Genomic DNA, 21,026 nt, shown 5'->3' on the forward strand with positions numbered 1-21,026 from the left:
TTTGTATACATTTTAACCACAAATGCTCGTCTTGCACTAGCTCTGCGTCCACGACTTCATGCATTACGTAGTCACGCTGGAAAGGTCACGCGTGACGTAGGCTGAAGTACCGACCCATGTGTTTACAAAGCGAACGTGCAAAGAAAGTCAAACACCCTTTACAAAAAAGGTAAATCGATGTCAGATGATTTTGAAGTTGGAGGAGAAAATCATATGGAGTTTTTCAACCTACACTAACCTTTTCAACCGAAGTACAAAGACGAAAAACTAACCACACGTGTCCTTTCCAGCGTGATTATGTAATGCATTGCAGAGCTAGTGCAAGACAAGCAATTGTGGTTAAAAAGTACATACATTTGTATTTTTTTAGAAAATGACTGATCGTTTCACTAGATAAGACCCTTAATCTTCAGCTGGGATCATGTAGAGCCTTTGAAGTTGCATTGAAACTGCAGTTTGGACCTTCAACCTATTGGTCCCCATTGAAGTCCAATATATGAAGATAAATCCTGGAACGTTTTCCTCAAAAACCTTAATTTCTTTTTGACTGAAGAAAGAACATCTTGGATGACATTGGGGTGAGTAAATTATCAGGAAATTGTCAGGAATGAATTAATCCTTTAAGATTACCAGTGCATTAACTAATTTTGACACTGTCAAGGATCCAGACAAATTTGAAGACACCAGATACTTCTGCTCACCTTAAAGTTTACCAGTCCCCTCTCTTTCTAGGGGTCGAAAGATTTACGAGCCTCCCAGGTACATGACTGTCGCTCAGGCAGCTGAGCAACTCCTGGAGATACTACAGAACCGACGGGATCGGGGCGAGGAACTGGGTAACTCTTGCAAACCTTTCTAAATTGCATGAAAACCTTTGTGAAGTTTGTGGTTAAACCATCTTGACGTCTGGCCAACTCTGGCAAGCACTGATGGAAAATTGGATTAGATTTGATTGAAAGCTTTGTGAGCTTTGGTTTCATGGTTTATCCTATGTTCTTTCCTTCAATGCAGCAATGACTGAAGACACAGTGTGTGTTGGTCTGGCTCGGGTCGGAGCCGAGGACCAGACCATCCGTTCTGGGACACTGCAAGAGTTGGCATCCAGTGACCTGGGAGGACCACTTCACTCAATGATCATCAGCGGACACCTTCACCCTCTGGAGGTGGACATGTTGAAACTCTTCAGTGGTCCTGAGGGATTGAAGACCTTGAAGATGACCGATAGTTCCACATATGCTTCTTGATATCCAAGAAGCTTGTGCTCCTCAAGAAAGAAGTTCCCTTTCCAGTGCTCCTGGGATTTTTTTAAAAGGAAAAGCGGACAAGCCGGTCCACATGAGAGCCTGGAGCTGCCGGAGGGTCAGGAGAGCACACAAATGAGCCTGGAGCTGCCGGAGGGTCAGGAGAGCACACAAATGACATGATTGTTATTCCAGATCAAATTTGACCACTTTAACCTTTAAGCACCGGTCAGGCAAGGGTTGCATTTCATTACAAGATTTAGATTGGGAGTGGGATGATTATTTTGACGTGTGGCAGTCATGTTCTTGCTGTCAAAAAAGTAAATGATGGAATTATAATAGAGGAAATGGAAAAGGTTATTGTGGACCAACTGCATCTGGGTTGCATTAGTGCCTCTGAAATTGAGCTTTCTTCGAAATTGGCATAATGTTTCCGTACCAAGAGCCTTTCTTAATGGAACTTTCTCAGTAAGAATGTAAATAAGATAAAAGCAAATACTGAGATTCCTTTGAGCATGTCATAATGGATGAAGATTGATTTTCGTACAATAAAGACACTCATTTCAGTGCCACTGATCACATCAACGCCCTACATGTGGTTTGACTGTTTTCATCTACATCTGTGGTTTTGTTTGTAGTCTCTCATTTCATTTCTGTCAGCATGAATTGCATAAAAAGTGAACAAAGCTATTGTCAGAAAGTAGTTTGCCTCTGTCTGCTTTATTTATACAAAGACAAATTTGAGTTCACGTGTTGCATTTAGAGATGATTGGGTTTACAGATCTGCATCTGGTTTATACTGCCGTCGAAGTACAAAGCCCAAGATTCACCAACTTTCATTAAGCATTTACTGGTTCAAGTGAAGGATATGTATCTTTTGCCACACCTTTGACAAAAAACTTACTTAAGTCCTTGTTTATATGTAATAGACTTTGTTATAATATTACACATTTTCTAACATCCGAATATTCTTAAAGGGGTCATGACATGAGAAACCAAATTTCCCTTGATCTTTTGACATAGAAGAGGTCTTTGTATGCTTAATACATCCTGCAAGTTTCATAACTTAAAATGTCCTCATCATCAATAAAAAAGCATTTATGAAATAACCCTCAGAAAACGACTCGTTTGGATCCGAGGTGCCAGGTGATGTCACAGGGGCTCAGTAGTTTGCATAAAGACTGCCTCCAAGACATTGACGAATAGTCTTCTTCTCATCATCCAGTAGGCCCAGCCCACTGTTGTTCAGTCGCTTAACAGCTGACACTTGATTATGATGAATGCGAGTAATGCATCACTTCGCATCAAAAGCAAATAGAAATTACAATCACTGCCGCTATCTTGTCTACACTGGATACAGTATACAGATGCACGTTCGCTTTCGGACACAGTCCATGCGCTTGAGTCTGTCGTCAATTGAACAAATAGAGTGAAAGAACGTTCGATTTGATGCGTTTGGTTTAAACAGCTCGTTCACGTCTTTGTACAGATATCAGAAGGTTCCCAGCGTAAGGAACAAGTGGATAGTTTATTTTTAATGGCATCCCAGATTGTGTCTGAGGATTGGTCGGACCATTTTGTTTTGTAAACGAGGCACAGTGTCATGGAGAGTTCACAAAGAAACATCTGTTGAAAAATGAAGCGGTACTAGATCTGACTGCAGCTGTATCACAAACCGTAAGTAAATGATTTCATATTGCTTTGTCTGGAAATGACCATTTTATTTTTGATCATGATGTCAAAACACTCACATGCAATAGTGAGGTGGTGTTGATACGGTTTCCTATGCAGTGACGTTAGCCAATCATAACAGTGGCCAATTACTGACAAGCCTTAAAGGACCCGCCCCTTAAAAACAGGTTGTTTTAGACAGGGTCAGAATGAGGGTTGAAAATAATTTTTTCCACATATTTACTTTTTTTTTGTTCAAAAAACTTGTACATGTTAACATTATAAGTGAACCTCAAGGAATATATTAAAATAATAATTTTAAAAAAAATGTCATGACCCCTTTAAGATATTTGCATGTTTGCTTGTGCTATAAGTGTGGGCCTACTTTGTCATATTTTTTGCAGAACACTTTTATATTTTCCACCTAGCATTATTCTAAGTAACAGGTTGAAACTAGTTCTATGATAAAACACTCAAGACTATCCTGTGTGTTTCTCAAAGTAACGTGGTTTATTCTTACAAAGGAGAAGTGAAATTTCAGTGTTAAAAGTGTCTTTACCCTACCCATCTGTAAATAACCCTTACGAAAATTAACCACGGTTTTACCACAAATAAAACCAAAAAACCATGGCTACTATAGTTAAACTGTGGCAACCACAAATTAACCATAGTTTTGCTAAATGTCCTTTCTTGTAAATGTCCTGTCTTCAACCCATTCCAGAGCAGAATTAATTTCATTTTAATTTGGTTTAAGTACAGCTGAAAACACAAAGTAAAAGATGTATTTATATTGAGAAAATCACTGGAGGAAATCTTGATCAATTTTAAACTGGTAAAGGTCTGTGTGTCTAGACGGGATCAGCCTTGATGAACTGTTTCCACCTATTACTTTAAAGGAAATAAACCGTAATATGCTCTGACATTTTACTGCTAAAAAAATGTGCATCGGATACAAGTTGGCATTTGCATCGCGATGCATCATTTCTAACATATTTGCATTGGTAAAAACGGATTTATTTATATATTATTATTAGTAGATGTGCTATACTTTTATTATTTAGAAAGTGACCAATAATTTGTGACCAATATTTCATATGTAGATTGATTTCTCCTCTCTAAACTGTTTCTACTGCTTCTACATGAATATGACATATCACAACACTACGGAGACAGAGACATGTCCTGAGTCTCACACAGAATATAGATTAACATGGCTGGCTGTCTGAACCAAAGAAATAAAAGCGAACTATCTGTACCATACTGAATTGCATAGCATCATATTTTTTTCCATTGCATCGTAATGCATTGAATCGTATTGTGTTGAATCAAATCGAAATCGGATCGCACTGCATCGTAATAGACGTGAATCGTATCGCATGGCATCGGTAGCTACTTCATATGTATCTATAATGTATCGTATCGTTGGCTATGCATTGAGATGCGTATCACATCAGTCTCAGTTAAGGAGATGCACATCCCTAGTGTTTAGCATTGCCCACTTGTGATCGGATTGATGAAAACGCATCTTAATACCAGGTGTAAACAGTGCCTTGGCTTCAATTCCAGTTGATATGCAAGGTTAACTCTGTCTGACCAAGTAGCCAACTTTCATAAATAGGATCCAGAAGATGGAAATGACTCACCCTCTGGTAGCATTCAGGAAGGGTATGGTCCAGAGAAGGAGGCGTCCGTTGCATCAAGATCCCAATGGATTCCCTGAGCAGAGGAACCACACTGTGGGAAAGAGGGAGGCGAGAAATAAGTTGCCGTTCTGTGAGACATGAGCTCAATGGAGCGCCAAGTACTAGGCAAACTGGCAACAGGAAGGGACGCCACACATAAAGACGTCATTGGATATGAATTGGTTAGTGACCTAACAGCTTGACACATTGTGTTATAAGCTGAGGAGAGGAAATTCTGTCATTATCATGACAAACAAGAACTCTTTTCATTCTGATTATTTCAGGGCATGCTCAGTGTGGTCCAACATAAACTTGCCCATCTTATGGTTGGGGTGGAGTAACAGAGAGCTTTGCTGATATCATTCCAACAGCTGTAGTGCGTGTGAGCCGGCAAGCAACCCTGAGCACACCAGGATAGGCATCCAAAGTTACCCATTCATTCTACTGAAGAATCACTTGGCAGAAACGGTTGACCGGTTAAGAAAGGACTAGGACTATTTCTCTCCTAACCAGTCAGCCGTTTCTGCCCCATCAAAGCTAGGTCTTGGCTAGGCCAGCATCTTACAAAGTCATCAGTCCTCCTTGAAACATTCAAGGCCTGACCACTGCTCCATCTGGGAACCATTAGAGGGTTCCTTGGTTTGGACTTTTTTTCCCGGTCCCTAATCTACTCTATCACCCCCATGTTCTCCTGAACTCCTCCCTGAAACCCCAGCCTCAGTTTGGGACACGCCAAAGTGGAGAAGCTGATCGTTGTCTCATTTGGACGTTCATGAAACTGTGGCATAAAAGCCACATTTCACAACATTTGACCTTGCTAAACACTCCTTGGCACACATTGTTGAAAAACTGCAACGTGCCTTCAAAATATTTTGCCCCAACTTTGTTTTGATAAAATGTAAAAAACTGCAATCATGTTACTCACAAGGCTTCGATTTCACAATAGTTGTGTCTTGACCCATGAGGTTTTGCAGACTTTCACTACCCTATATTGAGAGCATACACGAGTAATATCAATATAAGCACTATGCTCCAGACCAATATACAGTGATACTGACTACTCAGCCCTCTTTGTGGTCAAGTAACATTAGTTGATGTGTTTAAAGTGCAACGCATGCAAGCATTTCTGTTCAATACCTCCCTCAAGATGACTGTGGTTTACCAAGCAATGTTTGCAAGCGAACAAGCTTGTAAGCTATACTAAAGCCATATAGGAACATGAAACTGGAGCCTGATTGGTCGGTCTCATCCCTTTTTGGATCTATTAGCTTTAGTACACCTGGAAAGTGAAATGTATCAAGTCTACTGGCAGACTGACAAAACAGATCCATTCTGAAAGTGCAGAAAAAGCCAGGTAAGTTTAAAAAGCAAGTGGTAATTCTGCAAAGTTATTGTCTGAATGCAATTGGATGTCTGAAATTTGGGCTGGTCAATATTTTTAACCTTTTTGCACAATTCTGTTGTGTGACATGCTACACTTAATTTAACACTATTTTAAGTGTAGCATGTCACACCACAGAACTTGTCAATTTTCTGAAGGTTTTTCTATAATTACCATATGTTTCCTTCAACATATACTGTGACAGGGCATCATAAAACTGGCCACTGTGCATTCCTCTCAGTAACCAGTGTGTTTGTCCCTCTTTTGGACAATAAAATGAAAACAGGAAAGTACTGGATGAGGGTACCTCAGACCTCTGACATCATACTATTGTTGCACACCTTCCTGTTCAGTGAAACAGAGGCACTCTTACTCACCGTTCGCTGGCGCTTGATGGCTAACCTGCCCTGAAAAATCTGTAATGCAGTTACATGAGTGACTCAGCTGGCTGAAATACAATTACGCGCGAGCATCAAGGTTAGGCTGGCCAGTGACATAGACGAAATGTCACCACCCAGGTCAGGGTGACAATCAGGATAAAATATTTCTGCAAGGACGCTAGTAATCACCTATGGACTCTTTTGGAAACCAGGAAAACATCTTGGAGTCACGCGGCATAAAGCAGTCACTCGTAAAAGCACACTTCTAAACCACATGGAAATGATTAGTTATCACGCCCAGACAACCTGAGTACCTAACTGGAGCACAGAAATATTTATGACACCAGAACCACCACAAGAATGAGGTGACTGTAGTGAGGTCTGCATCTGAACAGCAGTGGGAATTAGAACAGGTACATTTAACTTGAGATTTATATGCAATAGGACCTAACAAACTTTTCCATTTCTAGGGCAAGCAGTTACTGGGATTCCACCACAAAAAAAAACTTTCGATGCTTTCCTGCTAGGAACCAACTGCACTCAAGCTATGGCCATAACCACAGGATTGTATAGCTATTAGGCCTTGTCCGTAAAACTTTTGCTTGGATTCAAAAGCTCATTTTTATAGTTTGAGAGTCTGCAAACGTTCAAACATCTTCTGAACAGCTCTACAAACAATCACTAATACTAAAACTTTCTTCCCACATAGCTGTTGGTCACAAAAGGTCCAGTCTGAATGTAGAAGACCATTTGTGTAAAACTGAAATCTCATGAGACATGTCTGGGTCACATTTCACCTCAAAAATCAAAAGAATATAAAAAAATAAAATAAAAATGAAGTTACATTATTTTTATAAAATATTAAGCTAATTTTTCAACATAACTTAAAATAAATAAAACTTTTAACATAAATAAAAATAAGATATTAATTATTTAAAAAATTATATATATTTATTTATTTTATTTTTTTCCCCTCTTCTGATTTTAGGGTGAAATCACTTTTGAGAGATTCGGCATATAGACTTAAAAAGGAGACAAGCTTAAAAATTGAAAAGGCTTGGACATAAATGAGCTAGAACCTTGAAAACTACATTTCCAAACCCAGTTAATATGAAATTAAAATGAAATCAATTCAAGTAGCTCAAACAATAACCTGCAATTAGTGAAAATGGAGTGAAACCCGATGGAAATCGGAAACTCTCCAGACTGAATGATACAGCCCTCAGTTAACATCGATTACTTATATATACACAGAGCTGAGCGTTAAATAAATTGCATGTTGTTATATGTTGCATGTTATATGTGGCTCATTCCCCACCTGCACCAATAAGTCGTAAATTAGCATTCTAAAAAAAACATACATTGTTAAGCAGCTAGCAGCCGGCACAGTGCTAAAGCGCATTATGTGCAAAAAATACAGTAGATCAAAGAATAACACAATAACATGCGACAAATGCAGCTTTGGAGAGCCATTTAAACATTTGCACTGAGGCCTGACAAATGAATCCATCCACAAAGGCCCAGCTTAGTACGGCCAGAACAAATGCTAATTACTGTTAACGTTCTTTATGCACCCATTCCTTGGGCTTTAGGCTGGGACCCAAAGCGATTAGCAGTCTTAGGAAGACTTTGGTGGTGGGGGACTGCTGTAGGTCACAGCAGCAGGACTCCTCCACTCCCTCCAACTAATCACAGGGTACCGGGAGAGATCTAGCCGCTGCAGCCGTACCCAGATATCCCCCCTGAAGCAAGCCTACCACACCCAGAGCGGCCTTAGCTAAACGGTTGGCGTGCAACGGGGGGTCTTTTGCCGAGAGTCCCGTGCAAATGTGTCACGCCTCAGGTGCGGCTGATGAAGGATAAGTCCATCATCCTTGCGAAAGGTCAAACATCCAAATGTGAGCAAGATGGCTGGATCAAAACAAGGCGCTCTCCTGAGAATATCAATCTCACAATGAGGGGTACATGGGAAAAATGCTGTCCAAACAAAGCAGAGTCCATCTTAACGATCAAACGAAGAACCACAGACATTCCACGCGGCTAATTATGGTCTATCTCTCTCAAGACTTGAACGATAAATGATTCTGCTGCGCCAGACGTACACAGGCATGAAGCCCAAATGCGTAAGAGAGTCTAGAGTTGCAGATGAACTCATGCTTTGGTCCACAGTACCATCTTTCACACTAGCATATCATGCGTTTAATAAATCTATATCCATAACAGCCGTGTTTCCCCAAACACATTAAGCCTAGTTCTTGAGAACACATCACTTTTCTTGGGCGATGTTTGGAATAGCATACTAGCATACTACTATTTATGCAGTATATAGTAGATATGCTGTACTTACTATGCAAATTTTGAACCCTTCAAGTACCCTTGACATAGTACATTTGGCAAAATCCCACAATGTACTGCATGGTACTGAGTGGAACACAAAATAAAATGTAAAAAATCATACTATTTTAAGACATTTATAATGTTACAAAAGTTTATATTACAAAAGTGGTGTGCAGGTGCGCATGCGGGAGAAAAAAAAATTTACTGGGTAAATAAGTTTGCGCACCAACATGGTTGACCGCTGTTAATGCTCAATCACCGTTTTAGACGACTAACTGTAATACTGTATAAGATTTCCATTTAAACTGAACACATTTCTAGGCCATGCACTGCTGGTTTCAGAGCAAAACGGTGACATTTCATATATTGACGCGCTTCACTCGGCAGTGCTAAAACCGGCAGTGCATATACTTACTTTCAAAATAAAAGCTTGCTGATTTTAGATTTGAATATGTTAAAAATTCCTATAAAAAAAATGACAGGACCAACAGCCTTGTGGGCAGCGCGCCAACATATAGCACCATTGTGCTACGAGCATCCCGAGTTCGAATCCTGACTCGAGGACAAAGGAGGACACTCAATGTCAAAAGACAAAACATCTACAGATGGACCACAGGAACGAGAAGTCTTAAGCTTCACGAGATCTTTAACAAGCTCATTTCTGGTTTGCAACTGTTTTTAATTATCTGCTTTGGAATTTAATGGCTTTCCATACTAGTGTGATACCTTTGTACATGCGCCATAAAAGATCTGCCTCCAGACTGCACTTGAATGAGACCGAGACGCTGTCATGCAGGTGCAATGTGGGAAAACGTCCACAATCTTAGCCCTACTCTCGATTCTCAGGATTTACCATTCGGCCACTGCATGGAAAACTGAAGAAGAGGGGAAAAAATGTCCAAAACGGGGTCTCGATGACATAAACCCCCCCCTTTTTGAGAAACAAAGAGAAGGGAAAAATCCATCTTAAAAGATGCCTTTGTTGAAGTAACATTCACAGATCGCCACCACATTCCAGAGAGGGAGAAGAAAAGCCTCAAACACGGACAAGAGGGAGGGGGGAGGGGGGGCTGAAGGGACGAGATGAATATGCGAGAAAGGCTTTGCTCAAACTCGTGCATTTTGCAAAAAGGGGCCACGGAACGGTGCCTCTTCACTGGAGCACAGTAACCACAAGCCATCTGCAATTTAAACATGGTGCAGTCCTCTTCAAATTTACACAGCCTTTACATACATTTACCAACATCACACACAAAACAAAGCATATTCATCACCATAAAAGCATCTGATGGCATTTTCAAGACTATGGATAGGTTTGGTAGGTTTAAAAAGTGATTAAATACTATGCATTTTTCCTTCTTGACTGAAGTTGTTTGAAAAATGCCACATGAGAGAGTCAAATCCTGGGTTTTCTGGCTTCGCCACATGTTGAGAAAGTGCTCTGGCCTCCACCCTCGGAGCGTGTATCCTGTAATTCACCCGGCTGGAGCGCCAACGGTTTCACATGGCTCTTGGTGAAGGGCACTGTGAAGTGGCTTTTGTATGATCTGTGTCAGGTGCTGTTGAGGGTTTCTGGGTGGGGTTTGAGGGTGGAGGATTGTCTTGAGTCGAGTCGAGAGAGGTCAGGGCTTATAATAGCGTACTCACCTCACTCCTATGAGAAGCGCGATGAGCATGGAGCAGATGGGGTCGGCGATCATCAGGTCGTATTTTTGCATTATGATGGCTGATATAATGACACCGACACTGCCCAACGTGTCCGCAACAATGTGGAGAAAAACTCCTGAAATGAAGAAAATGAGGGTTTAGATTTATTGTTCTAAAACAAATCTAAAAATAAAAATACACACTACTGTTCAAAAATGTTTGGGGTTGGATTTTTAAGTTTTTTTCAAGTACGTATAAAATACAGTAATATATTTCTATTTGAATATATTTTAAACTGTAATTTATTCCTGTGATGCAAAGCGGAATTTTCAGCATCATTACTCCAGTCGTCAGTGTCACATAATCCATTTTAATATACTGATTTGGTCCTCAAGAAAAAGTTCTTATTAATATTAATAAATATTTTTTTTGTGAAAACTCATTTCACAACAGCATTTCTTTCAATTTATGTATATTGTTATATCTTTTATAATGTTACAAAACATTTGTCACTTCTGATCAATTTAATGCATCGTTGCTAAATAAAAATATTAATTTATTTTTAAAAACAAATCTACTGACATGAAATTTTTGAGCAGTAGTGCATATAAATATAAAAATATATTCAATAATATTTAAAAAAAATTTTTACTATATCTCAATATTTATATACGTAATATTAAAACTAATACATTATTTATGAACTTTAAAATAACTATACATTTTTATAAATATTTAGGTTTGTTTTAATGTTAATTTTATGTATATCTATATTGAGCATATATATCTCAATATTAATATACACAAAAACATTCATATTTATAGAATGTTATATTATTTATTTTTTATATTTCAATTTAATTTTACCAAATATTTGTGTGGGCTTTTAGCTTAGCAACTTAATCTCAACTCGAATCTACTAGAATCATTTGTGTAAAAAAAATTTTTAAAAACCATTTGCATAAGTTAATGACTAGAGTTTTTCCAAATTGGTCACTTGTGAAGTACAGTTTTTCAACAGTTTCTGTAGGTAGTTTACAGCAAATTAGGCACTAAGGCTTAAAGGTCCTGGTTTCACATAAAAACCTCTAAGATTGAGTTAATATTGTGTCTGGGATGAGGATACAACATTTGCTAGCACTCATGTTTAAACACGACTACTGCGGACGGAACGAACCCGCTGTCTTGGATACCGTCTCTAGCGGTAACCCTCAAACTGATGAGGTCATTCCACAAACAGGTCATACGAGTGCATCCTCGAATGAATGGTCAACCTGCATGACTGTCCTGTCGGACTGAATGTCCAGAATATATCATACGCTACTATGTTAAAACCAACATGAGTGAGTCGGTCAACATTTCCTGAACTCAGAAATCTGTACTGGAGAATAGCTGTGGACTGCGCTATGAGCCGGTCCACTAAGTCCTTTCCTTCCCTCAGAATGAGATGACATACTTGCGGTTACTTTCAGTTTTACAGAAAGCATGACCGCAGTAACAGAGCAAACTCCCTAATAAGTGAAGACCCAGTCCAAATGTGGTCAAAACAAATACTAGAAAAATAACAAGAATGCTGGAGCTCTTTGTGTCCTTAGAAACAGTGGCTGTGTTTAGAATAAAATTCTAATAGTGACACTAGCTTACTACTAAGAGTACTGATAGCTTACTATGCTGTACAAACTGCCTACAATCAAGACAAAACAACAATGTAAAGTGTATCAGCAAAAGAATTAAACTAAAATATATATTTTTGCATAATAATAATTCTAATAATAATAAATTACAATATAAAATATTAAAATGATAACTATGAAAATATTTATATTTTATAAAAAAATATCTTCCTTTCATTAATACTACTACCAATAAATCTATTATTAATCTATTTTTGTATCATTTTCCACAAAGAATCTACTAATAATCTGTTTTTGTAAAACAACAATATTAATAATAATGATTCTAAATGATTCTAAATGATTAAAATTATAGATATAAAAATTCATAAAATTCATTCCTTTCATTACTACTAATAATTATACTATTCATCTGTTTTTGTAAAATAATAATGATTAGAAAATATTAAAATGATAAATATGAAAATGTTTTATTAAAAATATCTGCCTTTCATTAATATTACTACTAATAATAATTAATTAATCTATTTTTGTATCACTTTTCCACAAATAATCTAATAATCTGTTTTTATAAAATAGTAATAAATAATAATAATAACAATGATTATGATTAATGAAAATATTTATCGTTTGCAAAATAGCAATATATGAATAATATTATTATTCTCATTTAATAATAACTAGTGCTGTCAAGCGATTAATCACGATTAATCACATCCAAAATAAAAGTTTTTGTTTACATAATAAATATACACAGCACACACACATATATTATGTATATACAAATACAAACACATGCATGTACACATTTAAGAAAAATATGTTATGTTTATATATTAAATATATTTATATATAATATAAAATATAATATAAATATATAAATGTAAATACATGTAAATATTTTCAAAATATATACTGTATGTGTGTATTTATATATACATAATAAATATACACAGTACACATACATATATTATGTAAACAAAAACTTTTATTTAGGATGCGATTAATCATTTGACAGCACTAATAATAACAATAATAAAATATCCCATTATATTGTTTGTAAAAGTAAAATTTGTTTTATAAAATAATATTAATCACTAATTTTATTAGTATTCCAATAATAGTAATTAAATAATAGCTATGATAATAGCTTTTTTCCAAAATATTACTATTAATAATACAAAATATTATCAAAATAATAATTAAAAAAAATAAATAAATAATAATAATAATGAGCAAAAATAACATCAATAAATAAAATGTTGTCTTATTATAATAATATTCCAGTATATTTTTTTTGTAAAATTATAATAAATTATCACTATTTTAATAAATGGCAATAAAAATGTTTTTAATGTCTTAACCATTGGTATATAAACACATTTTTAGACAAATTATGGATAATTTATCACACCGCAAAAGGAAAGTCAAGTGCATTGCATTCTGGAATACAGCAGTCTGTGCAGTGCATTATATTGCATAGTGCCGTTTTGTCAAACAGAGTACATCTACCAAGTATTCTTTGTAAAAAGTAAGCTTAATAAACATAGCCAAAATAGACAGGAGGCTGGTAAAATCCACTTGCAATTCACCACGGGGATAATACAAAATATTATCAAAATAATAATTAAAAAAATAATAATAATAATAATAATAATGAGCAAAAATAACATCAATAAATAAAATGTTGTCTTATTATAATAATATTCCAGTATATTTTTTTTGTAAAATTATAATAAATTATCACTATTTTAATAAATGGCAATAAAAATGTTTTTAATGTCTTAACCATTGGTATATAAACACATTTTTAGACAAATTATGGATAATTTATCACACCGCAAAAGGAAAGTCAAGTGCATTGCATTCTGGAATACAGCAGTCTGTGCAGTGCATTATATTGCATAGTGCCGTTTTGTCAAACAGAGTACATCTACCAAGTATTCTTTGTAAAAAGTAAGCTTAATAAACATAGCCAAAATAGACAGGAGGCTGGTAAAATCCACTTGCAATTCACCACGGGGAGTGCAGAAGAGGTCCCTCGGCTGGGGAGGCAGCGTAACCTTTTGCACTGTCACCTCCTCTCCTCTCCTCTCCTCCCCCTCTCTACATGCTCCTCCCTCAGTGCCCCATTCTTTCTCCCTTGAGCAGGCCTCCCAAAGGATCCATTCTCTCTCTGTGTGTGCCAGGGTGAAGGGGACAAACTACTTTCTCTGCTCTGCTCTTTCCCACACAAGCTCGGACAAAGGGATTTAAAGCGACAGTGTACCACGTTTGCTCCAGTGTCAGTGTTACCCCCCCCAGTCAAAGGTTAGAGGTTGGGATGGTCAGAGGTGCCACTTGGTTGCACATAAAAGTCCATCATCCAGTCATGTCCGATCATTCATTTCAAGTGGTTAACGAAGAAAATACTTCTGATATTATTTTAGGAGTTATGATTATAGGACCTCATCTATTAAGAATTCATAATATTGTCCACCTACAAAAGAGGAAAAACCTGTCTAGACCTGATAGATGTTATTGTAAATATTTTCATATCTGGTGCCTGTTCAAAAGCAAGGCAAATATTGCGACAAAGAGACTTCTAGCGCCATCTGGAGGAGAACAAACATAGAAAACAGACATACCTTGTAATATCTGCTTGCTGGAGCCTTTTCCCGGTGTGTGCGAATGGTCATCTGAGGACACGGACAGATTAGAAATGAATCACGCTATACCAGACACCATTACGATCAAAAAAGCTTCTGCAATTTTCACACATCATGAGGACCAAATAACACATCTGATGCATTATAATGGTACGGAGTCATAACAGAAACTACACTCAAAACAATAAGGTAGCTTGAGGTTTTACCATGGCAGTGAGGATCATCATGTGAATGCCCGTGTCCTCCATGTGAATGTCCGTGTCCTCCGTGTAAATGCCCGTGATCGTCGTGTCCGTGTTTGGACTCGTGACTGTGGCCTCCATGACTGTGTCCATGTCCCACACTGCCATTAAATAGAGAATGACTGTGGCCATGACCTTAAAAATAAGAGGACATATCTATAAAGAAACTATGCATGTTTTTTATATTAAAAAGACATTTATATATAAATACACTTTTTTTTAAATATAATTTATATTTTTAGGTTTATATATCTTTACATTGAAGTTTTTTTTTTTTAAAGTATCTATCTATATTTCTATTTATCTTCATTATATATACACTACTGATCAAAAGTTCAAAATAACTAGGATTTTGTAATATTTCTGAAACATTGAAGACTTCTTTGAGAAACATTAAAAATACACATATATACACTGTAATTTTTATGATAGTTAAAAGGTTTTTTTGGGGGGAGATTTTTTACCTGCTGGGTATGAAAACAGCATTAAAAAATCCCATAAACCAGAATATTATTGAAACTTGAGGGGGAATGTTTTTAATTAAAAACGTGATGGAATGCTTATTCTATGTGAGATAATTACCTTCACCACCATGTGAATGTCCATGTCCTCCGTGTTGAAAAATGAATATTCCTACAAGATTCACCAGCAGCCCTGCTATAGACACCGGGAGCAAACGCTCATGGTGCACATCAGGGGGTTCCAGCGCCCTCTGGTGACAAGACGAGATGCCATCATTCAACAAAAACATATTAGTGCATTAGTATGTCATTTGGCAAGTAAATCAACTGTAATCTTCTTCTAGTACACACCTCTACTCCTTCTGAGAAGATAAAGAAGGCGGTAAAGATGAGGAAAAGGCCATTCACGAATCCTGCGAGCACTTCTGCTCTGACATACCTACAAAATAATCAAATGGACTTGCATAACAACCCAGTGATGAAAGCAAAGACGCAGTTTCCTGTCAACACTACTCAGGCAGAAGTGAATGCATCATTTTTAGGAAACTTGTGTCATTGGTACTCTACCCACAAAAGCTCTTTTTAAAATAAGTTCGACTGAAATGTTCTCTCACCCGTATGAGAAGGAGTCATTGGACCTCCACCGCGAAATGACCGATGCTGCAAGGCCTGCCAGGAGAGCGGTGCAGTCAAAGAACATGTGAAAGGAATCGGATATCAACCCTAAACTGAGAATCAAACCAACACAAAAAGGGAAGTGTTGAATTATCACGAAACCTGAGAAACACATCCTCCCCCATATTGAGGTCAGAGTCACATTGTGTAGTGTCTTTTGTTAGACATTCACTTTTTCACTTAGAGACAAAAATAAAACAGTCCAAAAGGTTCATTCATGCTGACAGAGATTTGGTTGTCAAGTTAGTTTCGAATAAATAAATGAATATATAAATAAATACATTTTAAACATTTAATAATAAATAAAAAACAAGCATGTAATAACTCAATTACACTCTTACTAATACATTTATATTTAATAGTGATTTAAACAGATAAGTTGTACATAAAGCATTTTAATTTAATTAATAATTATTATAATTAGTAAAGTAAATTATTAATAAAAATAATCATCATTGTTGGATTGTACAATTAGCATAATATTCAATTAATAATCAACTGCATAATATTACCATTGTTTAAATAATGTATTATACACAACAACAAATGTAATAAATAAATAAAAATGTACACTTATATTACTGATACTATTATTGATTATAATAATAATAAAAATAATTATTATAATAAACAATAACAACAATACCAAAAAATTGAGGGATTGTGCAATTTGCATAGTATTATCAACTGCATAACATTATCATTGTTTTAAATAAAGTATTATAAACACCGACACCAACAAAAATAAATAAATAAAAATGAAAATGTATACTATTATATATTACCACTATATCATTACTACTGGTATTATTATTGATTTTTAATAATAATAATAATAATAATAATGATAATAATAAAACCTTCACTGACTGCACTCCAATTCATGAGATTGTGTCAATTTTTAGCATAATATTATCAAATGAAAGATAGCACATTAAATAAATTATTATAATAAACAACAACAAAAGAAAATTGTGGGATTGTGTCATTTGCATAATGTTGAAATGCTCAATTCGGTTGTACCTCTAACTACAATGTCACCTAAAATCACATCAACTAAAAATACATAACTTCTGGTCACTCTGTCACTGCAAACTACTGTAAGTGTGTGCGACCTGATAACAAAAAATCAGATATACAGATATAAATCTTTTTATTAAGCCTAAACCAACAATGTTACACTCTCAGTTAAAGTGTATGCACGATGTACGAATGGAAAGACATATAGTTGTTAATATACAATGGCATACAAATGGTTAACGTCACTTCCTTTTATCCACGGGATTTTCCCCACAAGAGTTATATATAAAATATTCCAGCTGTTTCTAAAAACCAAGCAAGATCTGCTATCTAAAATGCATTTTCAGGCATCAGATGTGTATTTGAACGTTCAAACACACCTGAAACATATAGTCTAGAATAGATAGGCACCTCAATAGGTTTCGAGACACATCCTCCTGTATTTGCTGAACTTTGATCAGCCGTCAATCTCATTTCAAGGACGACTATGATAACAGCTCATGGGAGAAACCCCAATCAAAACATTGCAAACAGAAGCTGGGGCCCCAAAACAAAAGCACACTAGCTCATCCCACATTTAGACCTACGTGGCATATTCTTGTGTTTGGCCCCCTACTGTTACCTGTTACTCCATATGCCATACAGCAGCTCCACGAACGCGAAGGACAGGTTCAAACACAGGAAGAAAAACAGATTGCGAGAGGTTTTATCAGCAAGAATTGATCTGGGGAAGGACACAAAGACAAAAGAATTAAGTGGTTTCAGACCGATTCATTTATAAAGTGGCCTGACCAGACAGACTGGCTGTACTAGGAACCCACAGCTAAGCAAATACACTACTGTAGTTTATTGAAATAAAATGGTTTAGAAAAAATGACATGTGGACCAAATAATCTCTTGATAGCAGCATTTTGTTGCGGAATATGTTTTAACACATTTTATGAAGTAAAATGAAAGATAATATAGGTTGTGTCAAACGTTTACTTCGTCCTGCTAACATCTGTCCGGCTGAAAAATTAGCTGAAGCGGTCTGCTTCTTTGTTGTAACTGTTAAATTAATTTTTTAGCATACAATAGTTGCGTTAAAAAAAAAAGAAAAGTTCAAATGATATTTAAAAGACGCCGTTTTAATTTCTAATAAAGTCTCGCGAGCTAACTAGCATGCTAACTGCCTTGGCCACACAGCCGACAGCTGTGAGTGAAACTCAATGAAATATTTAGCATTTTGCTGTCTTTACCTGAACCAGCCCGATATCTTGACGAACAGGTTGAATTTGGCAGGTTTGTACTCATCATCTTTGATGGATAGCGGGAGCATTTTTCCGCCAAGCGTCTCCGGTAACGTTAGCCGTTGAGCGGCACTGCGGCTTCACGAGCGTCTGGACGCGAGACAGCGAAGAGTCCTTACGTCGCGTGCGTCGTGTCACTGACCCAGTGTAGGATTAAACAAAACCAACAGAAACCTCATTCTTTCATCCGTGGTAGAATTATTCATACATTTTATTTTATTTAGAAGTGAATCATTAATTCATGCACTCATTCATCCATTCATTCATTCATTTGTTTTTCGTTCATTCGTGCAAGGTTAAATTTATGACCGAAATATCTTTCTTATAGTCTAATAATATAATTAATTATTCCTTCATGGCATTTTCACACACACTTGCAAATTAATTTATTTAATGTCTTCATTTGTTTGTTTGAATAAATGTAAATCTATCCAAAAATGTTAACCATTTCAGGAAAAAATATTATTATTATTATTATTATTAGTCATAATATTATATTATATTGTTGTATTTTTGTATTAATGTCATATATAAATTAATTATAATAATTTAAAATAGAAAATAAAATAAATAAAAAAATTTCATATTTTATAAGAATAATTATATGGCTGTAGACATTTATGAATTTTTTTTTTTTCTAAATAAGTAAAGCTGATTTTTTTTTTTAGAAAAATCTTTTTATTTATAAATGTTAGCAATATTTTTTATAAAAGAGTAATTATATAATTACTGAATTTATAAACTATTATTTTATTAGTCGTTAAGTCTGAGTATTTCTAAAAAAAAACTTTTTTTAGTTATGATTATTAAAAATATCCTTTTAACAGTATCATTTTTCATTGCATATAGATGCACAGTTGTAATGTAATGTAATATTGTTATTTATTTATTTATTTGAATAACCTTTTAAAAATATCCATTTATTTTTAACAATTTCAGAAATACCCATTAATAATTTCCTGTGTATTTTTGCATCAATGTCATGAATAGATTAAATAAATTAACATTTTAATATTTTAAGAATTGTTATATAGGCTAAGGTTCCACAGGTGTATGTTAATTGTTAATGTTAAATGTTTTAATACTGTGAAATATATTTTGTCAACACAAAAGGCACAAGTTCTCTATGTTTTTATAAATATAAAATATTTTTCAGCTAATGCTGTTTTGTGTGAATTTATTGATCTGATATAATATATTCTAAAAGTCAGCTGACAATTTCTTAAATATGTTAAATAGTCAGCTGGAGTTTTTTTTAACGGCACAATTCCACCAGATGTCACTCTTTTCTCAGGTAGGTCCATTACAGTTACGCACAGATTTGAGGAAACTTTGTAGAAAGATTTGTTCTCTCAAACTGAATTTATATCAAATGTTTGATCTAGACTCTAGGTCATTATAACATATAAGCCTAAATAAATTCCTTTAAAAAGTTTACAATTTAAAATGAATATTAATAAAGAGAAGTAAAGATCTATGACTGTTGTTACAGGAAACACAAATAAAACATGATATACATTACTGTAAAAACGTGATGTATAATCTCATCATCAAGTTAAAACAGCCTTATTGATGGCCTCTCAACTTTAAACTAAATAATAAAGAAATAAATCTATAAATCTAAATAAATTATAGGCTACATATAACTAACAAATTAAATGAATGAGTTAATAAAAAAATAAAACAAGTAGGCTATTCAATTATAAAGTATTCAAGCAGAATAAAGGATTGAATGCAATAAATAGCTTGTAAAACACAAGTTTTAACGCCCAAAGATTAACAGGAACTAAATGCTAAACTGTGCAAGACCTGCATTTCAAATACTTCAAAACAACACTTCAATGCTCCCCCAATACTAGGAGTTCCCATGGTAACTGCTTCAGCAGACAGGAATGGGAACTCGAGCACAGCCTGTGTAACACGATCGCCAGACGCTCACAATATGCTTTCCCTGATATACAGAAATGTGAAATGACACTTCTATTATATAACGCTGATCATCTGAAAAACGCTGGTTTCTTGCTGCTCAATAATTCCACGAGGATCCACTGATTCAAGTGCAGCTGAAATGCAAGCTCTCCGAAGCCGTTTTGATCAACATTTTGAACTGATGCATATTAAAATTGATTCGAACAATCGGATCCTTATGTTGAATCGCAGCTTGACACGCATGAGCATCTTAAAGGGCATGGTAGAGGCTTCAAAGTAAAATTGTATTCTCAAAGACATCCCACATCTCATTCATTAATCTCATTAATATGCATGAGAAGACCGATGGCTTGCTTTTGTTAGTCCAGAAATATCAGCAACTTGAGGCTCTTTCTAATAATAACCTCTTAGATGCGCTGCAGAACGCCACAGTTTAACCAATGGTTAATGCCAGGAATACTTGTGCAATATCTCCTAAAATGGACATCGGTGTTTAAAAACAACTAAAACTGCGAGACATGGTGGGCGTTTTCTGGTTTCAGCAAGTTGTTCTTCCCAAGAAAATGTGTATGTGGGATACAAAATACAAAAAAGGATACAAAACCCTTCAATTATATTGGATGTCTTCTCACAGTTAAGGCCCGTTCACACCAAGAACTTAAAGGTGACATATTATGCCCCTTTTTACAATATGTAATATAAGTCTCTGGTGTCCCCAGAAGGTGTCTGTGAAGTTTCAGTTCAAAATACTCCACGGATCATTTATTATATAATTTTGAAAATGCGTAT

The 21,026-nt window shown here is 35.6% G+C and overlaps 2 protein-coding genes across 6 annotated transcripts in view; one reads left to right on the forward strand and one right to left on the reverse strand.

Moving 5' to 3' along the window:
• Window positions 1–1,376, forward strand: part of LOC107715097 (diphthine methyl ester synthase-like) — a 10,911-nt gene extending 9,535 nt beyond the window's left edge. For all 5 annotated transcript variants that reach the window (XM_016521155.1, XM_016521152.1, XM_016521154.1 and 2 more), the window contains 2 exons: window positions 733–836; window positions 1,012–1,376. In XM_016521155.1, the coding sequence (XP_016376641.1) occupies window positions 733–836; window positions 1,012–1,244 (337 nt within the window). In that variant the 3' untranslated portion in view covers window positions 1,245–1,376. The remainder of the gene's footprint in view (window positions 1–732; window positions 837–1,011) is intronic.
• A 3,071-nt stretch (window positions 1,377–4,447) lies between these two features.
• LOC107715099 (zinc transporter 7-like) lies at window positions 4,448–18,455 on the reverse strand. Its single transcript, XM_016521157.1, has 9 exons — window positions 18,258–18,455; window positions 17,642–17,743; window positions 15,939–16,052; window positions 15,676–15,763; window positions 15,446–15,575; window positions 14,828–14,998; window positions 14,601–14,651; window positions 10,340–10,475; window positions 4,448–4,646 (listed from the first exon to the last, which is right to left on the reverse strand). Exons 1-9 carry the CDS (start codon window positions 18,335–18,337, stop codon window positions 4,469–4,471), a joined length of 1,050 nt encoding a protein of 349 aa, XP_016376643.1. The 5' UTR covers window positions 18,338–18,455; the 3' UTR covers window positions 4,448–4,468.
• Between the last annotated feature and the right edge of the window lie 2,571 nt (window positions 18,456–21,026).

This window comes from Sinocyclocheilus rhinocerous, unplaced genomic scaffold (assembly GCF_001515625.1).
Source record: "Sinocyclocheilus rhinocerous isolate Xijiao unplaced genomic scaffold, SAMN03320098_v1.1 scaffold509, whole genome shotgun sequence".
NCBI lineage: Eukaryota > Metazoa > Chordata > Actinopteri > Cypriniformes > Cyprinidae > Sinocyclocheilus > Sinocyclocheilus rhinocerous.